Genomic DNA, 7,829 nt, shown 5'->3' on the forward strand with positions numbered 1-7,829 from the left:
TGTAAATCTAAGTGTGCGTTCTCTAATTCTCTCCTTCTCTCTTTCTCTCTCTCGGAGGACCTGAGCCCTAGAACCATGCCCCAGGACTACCTGACATGATGACTCCTTGCTGTCCCCAGTCCACCTGGCCATGCTGCTGCTCCAGTTTCAACTGGCCTGGGCCCTAGGACCATGTCCCAGGACTACCTGACATGAGGACTCCTTGCTGTCCCCAGTCCACCTGGCCATGCTCCTGCTCCAGTTTCAACTGTTCTGCCTTACTATTATTCAACCATGCTGGTCATTTATGAACATTTGAACATCTTGGCCACGTTCTGTTATAATCTCCACCTGGCACAGCCAGAAGAGGACTGGCCACCCCACATATGCTCTCTCTAATTCTCTCTTTCTTTCTCTCTCTCGGAGGACCTGAGCCCTAGGACCGTGCCCCAGGACTACCTGACATGATGGCTCCTTGCTGTCCCCAGTCCATCTGACTGTGCTGCTGCTCCAGTTTCAACTGTTCTGCCTTATTATTATTTGACCATGCTGGTCATTTATGAACATTTGAACATCTTGGTCATGTTCTGTTATAATCTCTACCCGGCACAGCCAGAAGAGGACTGGCCACCCCACATAGCCCGGTTCCTCTCTAGGTTTCTTCCTAGGTTTTGGCCTTTCTAGGGAGTTTTTCCTAGCCACCGTGCTTTTACACCTGCATTGTTTGCTGTTTGGGGTTTTAGGCTGGGTTTCTGTACAGCACTTTGAGATATCAGCTGATGTACGAAGGGCTATATAAATACATTTGATTTGATTTGATTTGATTTGATCAAATGTAGTGCACTACTTTAGACCAGAGCCCATAGGATCCTGATCAAATGTAGTGCACTACTTTAGACCAGAGGCCATAGGATCCTGATCAAATGTAGTGCACTACTTTAGACCAGAGCCCATAGGATCCTGATCAAATGTAGTGCACTACTTTAGACCAGAGCCCATAGGATCCTGATCAAATGTAGTGCACTACTTTAGACCAGAGCCCATAGGATCCTGATCAAATGTAGTGCACTATATAGGGAACAGGGCACCGTTTGGGACTCAGACCCACGTCATGTATAGTAAACAGAGGAGTGTTGTATTTGTACTGCTCTTCAGGCTGTTGTTTCACCGTGACTAGCAGCGCAGTAGTAGACACCACTGTCCTCCACAACCAGCTCAGACATCTGCAACCAATCAAAACACATTTAGAAAAAGGCCTTTTTATTCGGCATGTGCTGGTAAATAAACTCAGCCGAGACCCAGAGAGAAGAAACCTCTCCTCTCCTCTCCTCTCCTCTCCTCTCCTCTCCTCTCCTCTCCTCTCCTCTCCTCTCCTCTCCTCTCCTCTCCTCTCCTCCTCTCCTCTCCTCTCCTCTCCCTCTCCTCTCCTCTCCTCTCCTCTCCCTCTCCTCTCCTCTCCTCTCCTCTCCTCTACACAGAGAGAAGAAACGTCAAGAGGAACCCGGCTCAGATGCTCTCCATCACCTGCAGGATGAACCTGTTCCCCGATGTGTCCAGGTCCTCTTTGTATCGCCCCCGGGTTTTCTCGTACTCCTTAATGAGGAACTCCACTGGGCCTCCATAGCGGACCTGTTGGTACCAAAGCTTGTTATTGTACCTCACCTTCTAACCTGCTGGCCACCCCACCTCACCTTCTAACCTGCTGGACACCCCACCTCACCTTCCAACCTGCTGGCCACCCCACCTCACCTTCCAACCTGCTGGACACCCCACCTCACCTTATAACCTGCTGGCCACCCCACCTCACCTGCCAACCTAATATATAATAATAATATATGCCATTTAGCAGACGCTTTTATCCAAAGCGACTTACAGTCATGTGTGCATACATTCTACGTATGGGTGATCCCGGGAATCGAACCCACTACCCTGGCGTTACAAGGGCCATGCTCTACCAACTGAGCTACAGAAGGACCACCTACCAACCTGCTGGCCAACCTGCTGGCCACCCCACCTCACCTACCAACCTGCTGGCCACCCCACCACACCTTCTAACCTGCTGGACACCCCACCACACCTTCTAACCTGCTGGACACCCCACCACACCTTATAACCTGCTGGACACCCCACCTCACCTACCAACCTGCTGGCCACCCCACCACACCTTCTAACCTGCTGGACACCCCACCACACCTTCTAACCTGCTGGCCACCCCACCCCACCTCACCTACCAACCTGCTGGCCACTCTACCCCACCCCACCCCAACTACCAACCTGCTGGCCTCTCCACCCCACCCCACCTACCAATCTGCTGGCCTCTCCACCCCACCCCACCTACCAATCTGCTGGCCACTCCACCCCACCCCACTCCACCCCACCTCACCTACCAACCTGCTGGCCACCCCACCCCACCTACCAACCTGCTGGCCTCTCCACCCCACCCCACCTACCAATCTGCTGGCCACTCCACCCCACCCCACTCCACCCCACCTCACCTACCAACCTGCTGGCCACCCCACCCCACCTACCAACCTGCTGGCCTCTCCACCCCACCCCACCTATAGACCTGCTGGCCACCCCACCCCACCCCACTCCACCCCACCTCACCTACCAACCTGCTGGCCACCCCACCCCACCTACCAACCTGCTGGAAACTCCACCCCCCCTCACCTACCAACCTGCTGGCCACCCCACTCCACCAACCAACCTGCAGTAGTGTGTAGTTCCAGTAGTTAGCTACACCGCTACATGGTAAAACAGTAGTGTGCAGTTCCAGTAGTTAGCTACACCGCTACATGGTAAAACAGTAGTGTGTATTTCCAGTAGTTAGCTACACCTCTAAAAACAGTAGTGTGTAGTTCCAGTAGTTAGCTACACTGTTACATGGTAAAACAGTAGTGTGTAGTTCCAGTAGTTAGCTACACCGCTACATGGTAAAACAGTAGTGTATAGTCCCAGTAGTTAGCTACACCGCTACATGGTAAAACAGTAGTGTGTAGTTCCAGTAGTTAGCTACACCGCTCAGTTGGTAGAGCATGGCGCTTGTAACGCCAGGGTAGTGGGTTCGATTCCCGGGACCACCCATACGTAGAATATATGCCATTTAGCGGACGCGTAGTTCCAGTAGTTAGCTACACCTCTACATGGTAAAACAGTAGTGTGTAGTTCCAGTAGTTAGCTACACTGCTACATGGTAAAACAGTAGTGTGTAGTTCCAGTAGTTAGCTACATGGTAAAACAGTAATTAACTACTGAAAACACTACCAAGATTTTAATTTAGTTCAACTACCACCAAGCTACTGCAAAATGTAATTAAATGACTAGTTGCAGTAAACCCAGTTCACTGTCGCCCAACACTGATCCGACAACAGAAGAGAGTACCGACATGTGTAATGCCCTGGTAACTTCTCTAACCTATCAGTACCACATCAGGGTGTAATGCCCTGATAACTTCTCTAACCTATCAGCACCACATCAGGGTGTAATGCCCTGATAACTTCTCTAACCTATCAGCACCACATCAGGGTGTAATGCCCTGATAACTTCTCTAACCTATCAGTACCACATCATGATGTAATGCCCTGGTAACTTCTCTAACCTATCAGTACCACATCAGGGTGTAATGCCCTGGTAACTTCTGACCTATCAGTACCACATCATGGTGTAATGCCCTGGTAACTTCTGACCTATCAGTACCACATCATGGTGTAATGCCCTGGTAACTTCTGACCTATCAGTACCACATCATGGTGTAATGCCCTGGTAACTTCTGACCTATCAGTACCACATCATGGTGTAATGCCCTGGTAACTTCTGACCTATCAGTACCACATCAGGGTGTAATGCCCTGATAACTTCTCTAACCTATCAGCACCACATCAGGGTGTAATGCCCTGATAACTTCTCTAACCTATCAGCACCACATCAGGGTGTAATGCCCTGATAACTTCTCTAACCTATCAGTACCACATCAGGGTGTAATGCCCTGGTAACTTCTCTAACCTATCAGTACCACATCATGGTGTAATGCCCTGGTAACTTCTCTAACCTATCAGTACCACATCAGGGTGTAATGCCCTGGTAACTTCTCTAACCTATCAGTACCACATCAGGGTGTAATGCCCTGGTAACTTCTCTAACCTATCAGTACCACATCAGGGTGTAATGCCCTGGTAACTTCTCTAACCTATCAGTACCACATCAGGGTGTAATGCCCTGGTAACTTCTCTAACCTATCAGTACCACATCAGGGTGTAATGCCCTGGTAACTTCTCTAACCTATCAGTACCACATCATGGTGTAATGCCCTGGTAACTTCTCTAACCTATCAGTACCACATCATGGTGTAATGCCCTGGTAACTTCTCTAACCTATCAGTACCACATCAGGGTGTAATGCCCTGGTAACTTCTCTAACCTATCAGTACCACATCAGGGTGTAATGCCCTGGTAACTTCTCTAACCTATCAGTACCACATCAGGGTGTAATGCCCTGGTAACTTCTCTAACCTATCAGTACCACATCAGGGTGTAATGCCCTGGTAACTTCTCTAACCTATCAGTACCACATCATGGTGTAATGCCCTGGTAACTTCTCTAACCTATCAGTACCACATCAGGGTGTAATGCCCTGGTAACTTCTCTAACCTATCAGTACCACATCAGGGTGTAATGCCCTGGTAACTTCTCTAACCTATCAGTACCACATCAGGGTGTAATGCCCTGATAACTTCTCTAACCTATCAGTACCACATCAGGGTGTAATGCCCTGGTAACTTCTCTAACCTATCAGTACCACATCATGATGTAATGCCCTGATAACTTCTGACCTATCAGTACCACATCAGGGTGTAATGCCCTGATAACTTCTCTAACCTATCAGTACCACATCATGGTGTAATGCCCTGGTAACTTCTCTAACCTATCAGTACCACATCAGGGTGTAATGCCCTGATAACTTCTCTAACCTATCAGTACCACATCAGGGTGTAATGCCCTGGTAACTTCTCTGACCTGTCGGTACCACATCATGGTGTAGCTGGGCATGCTGAAGCCTGGACCCAGGGAGCACTGCAGGGTGACTGGACTGGAGGTGGTGGTGTTACCAGGAAGGGTGAGGAACTGTCTGGGCTGAAGCACTATGGGGCCTGCTGCTCCACACTGACCTGTTGAGAAGAGAGGAGAGGAGGGCAGGGAAGAGGATCAGGGGACAGGAGAGGAAGAGAGGAGAAGAGAGGAGGAAGAAGAGAGACAAGCCATCACTGTGTCTTTTAAGAGTTGGTACAACTCTAATTACTCCAAGAATCCCAGCTACAAAGCGAACCTCAGACACTCACTTGGGGACAGGAGAAACAGCCAACTCAAGAGGACTATAGGATGCGTCATGTCACTCATCATCTCTGTGAATGACATTCAACCTCAATGTACACAGAGTACGGCTCTCACTGAGGCCCTTCCCCCAGGGTCACTGAGGCCCCTCCCCCAGCGTCACTGATGCCCCCCCCAGGGTCACTGAGGCCTCTCCCACAAGGTCACTGAAACCCCTCCCCCTGGGTCACTGAAGCCCCTCCCCCAAGATCGCTGAAGCCCCTCCCCCTGGGTCACTGAAACCCCTCCCTAGGGTCACTGAAGCCCATCCCCCTGAGTCACTGAAGCCCCTCCCCCAAGGTCGCTGAATCCCCTCCCTCAAGGTCACTAATTGTGTCAGCATGCTTCAGTTTGCTCGCATACTCTGTGAAGACCTTCACTTGAAAAAACGAGAAAAAAGTGACAAATAGTACTGTTGGTCCATCTTGATACGCCGTAGCCAGTATACACTTCCTCAAAATAGTCAGAATTAATCTAAGACAACTCAATACATCTGTCATTTATTTTGACATTTGTACAGAGGAGATTTTAGTCTCGCAATTTTACATTTAACTAAGATGTGTGGTGCTGTATTTCTAAACGACGACGAGTTATCTCTCATTGAAAACAAAATCTTTGATGAAGAATCTCGACTTTTGACCAATCACCGAAAAAAGGGCATAGACTTCGGCTCCTGACATTTTGTGCCCGATCAGCCGAAAATAACATGAACAAAAACTTCACAAAATGTCATCGTAATACAAACAAACTCTTCTGAACTGAAACAAGCGGACTCCTTAACATAAAACCACCAGATGTCATATAAGACCGTTTGAAAAGCCGGAGCGGCAGCCTGCGTTGGATTTCCTGTGTGTGTGTGTCAGGTTTTTGGTGAGAGGCTGACGTAAAGCCACAGCACTGTGCGACTGGCTGCGCAGAAGTACACAGCAGAGTCTGCTAACGTTAGTTTGGAGATGACGAGAGTTCCCTTCAGGTTTCCCTCTCTCTTCTGCCTGAACCTCTCCTCAAACAAACCCTCGTAGTTAGGCTCAGTGGTGCCGTAACTGTACCCGATCAGAGTCATACTGGCCTGTCTCTGTCGGTACCACAACATCACCAACAGGTTATTGTCATCATGGCTACAGTGGATCTCCGCCCCGCGCCCGTCCTTCACTGTCAGGGACGGAGACTGACGAAACGCAACACACTTTACATGACCTGTTGAAAAGCCAGTTTAGAGAGTGATTATGAAGTCAGAATTCATCAAAGCAGGCAATCGGATAGTTGGACGATACAGAATTCACCAAAAAAGCATATTAAGATATATACAGTAAGATACAGTTAGCTATAATATTCATTTATATTTAGATTGAGGAAACCTCACATGGAAATAAGATGAAGAAAAGGCCTAGACAACATGTTGTCGGAGACATCTTTCTACACTGTACTGAAAGTACCAGCTGCCTTCTACAGCAGGGTAGAGAGAGAGAAATGAATTCATCACCACATCCTCTTGAAAACTGCTATAATGTCTGGGCTGTGCCTCCCCCTGTCGGATAGACATCCTGCCAGGCTGTTCCTCCCCCTGTCGGATAGACATCTTGCTAGGCTGTTCCTCCCCCTGTCAGATAGACATCCTGCCAGGCTGTTCCTCATCCTGTCAGATAGACATCCTGCTGGGCTGTTCCTCCCCCTGTCAGATAGACATCCTGCCAGGCTGTTCCTCCCCCTGTCAGATAGACATCCTGCTAGGCTCTTCCTCCCCCTGTGAGATAGACATCCTGCCAGGCTGTTCCTCCCCCTGTCAGATAGACATCTTGCTAGGCTGTTCCTCCCCCTGTCAGATAGACATCCTGCCAGGCTGTTCCTCCCCCTGTCAGATAGACATCTTGCTAGGCTGTTCCTCCCCCTGTCAGATAGACATCTTGCTAGGCTGTTCCTCCCCCTGTCAGATAGACATCTTGCTAGGCTGTTCCTCCCCCTGTCAGATAGACATCCTGCCAGGCTGTTCCTCCCCCTGTCAGATAGACATCTTGCTAGGATGTTCCTCCCCCTGTCAGATAGACATCTTGCCTACAGTATCTTCACATAGAGGGCCAGGTCAGTCAGGTGCCAGATAGTGCCTCCTTGGCAGCCTCCCAAAATGTGATTTTGTCACAGAGTTGCAGTACCCCTGCTTCACTGGTTGACTGGCAGCAAACAGATACACTGCCTGGTCCCTGTACTGTCAGAGACCACTGCTTTACTGAGATCCTACTGCACTCCTGGCTCTCTGGGCTCCACACCTTGAATACAGACTTAAACTCTGTCTCATAGCTCAGTGATCCAGCTGGGAACTCTGTCTCATAGCTCACTAATTCAGCTGGGAACTGTCTCATAGCTCACTAATCCAGCTGGGAACTCTGTCTCATAGCTCAGTGATCCAGCTGGGAACTCTGTCTCATAGCTCAGTGATCCAGCTGGGAACTCTGTCTCATAGCTCACTAATCCAGCTGGGAACTGTCT

The 7,829-nt window shown here is 49.4% G+C and overlaps 1 protein-coding gene and 1 gene segment (V, D, J or C); both read right to left on the reverse strand.

Moving 5' to 3' along the window:
• The window catches only part of LOC124046816 (M1-specific T cell receptor beta chain-like), a 40,362-nt gene extending 34,972 nt beyond the window's left edge, over positions 1-5,390 (reverse strand). The window contains exons 1-4 of the mRNA XM_046367571.1: positions 5,315-5,390; positions 4,992-5,143; positions 1,504-1,608; positions 1,144-1,202 (exon numbers count right to left, since the gene is read on the reverse strand). Of these exons, the coding sequence (XP_046223527.1) occupies positions 1,144-1,202; positions 1,504-1,608; positions 4,992-5,143; positions 5,315-5,390 (392 nt within the window). The remainder of the gene's footprint in view (positions 1-1,143; positions 1,203-1,503; positions 1,609-4,991; positions 5,144-5,314) is intronic.
• A 270-nt stretch (positions 5,391-5,660) lies between these two features.
• On the reverse strand, positions 5,661-7,546 carry LOC124046811. The segment is given in 2 exon segments: positions 5,661-6,542; positions 6,709-7,546. Coding segments are annotated over 2 exon segments (387 nt in total).
• Between the last annotated feature and the right edge of the window lie 283 nt (positions 7,547-7,829).

Source organism: Oncorhynchus gorbuscha, linkage group LG10 (genome assembly GCF_021184085.1).
Source record: "Oncorhynchus gorbuscha isolate QuinsamMale2020 ecotype Even-year linkage group LG10, OgorEven_v1.0, whole genome shotgun sequence".
NCBI classification, from domain to species: Eukaryota; Metazoa; Chordata; class Actinopteri; order Salmoniformes; family Salmonidae; genus Oncorhynchus; species Oncorhynchus gorbuscha.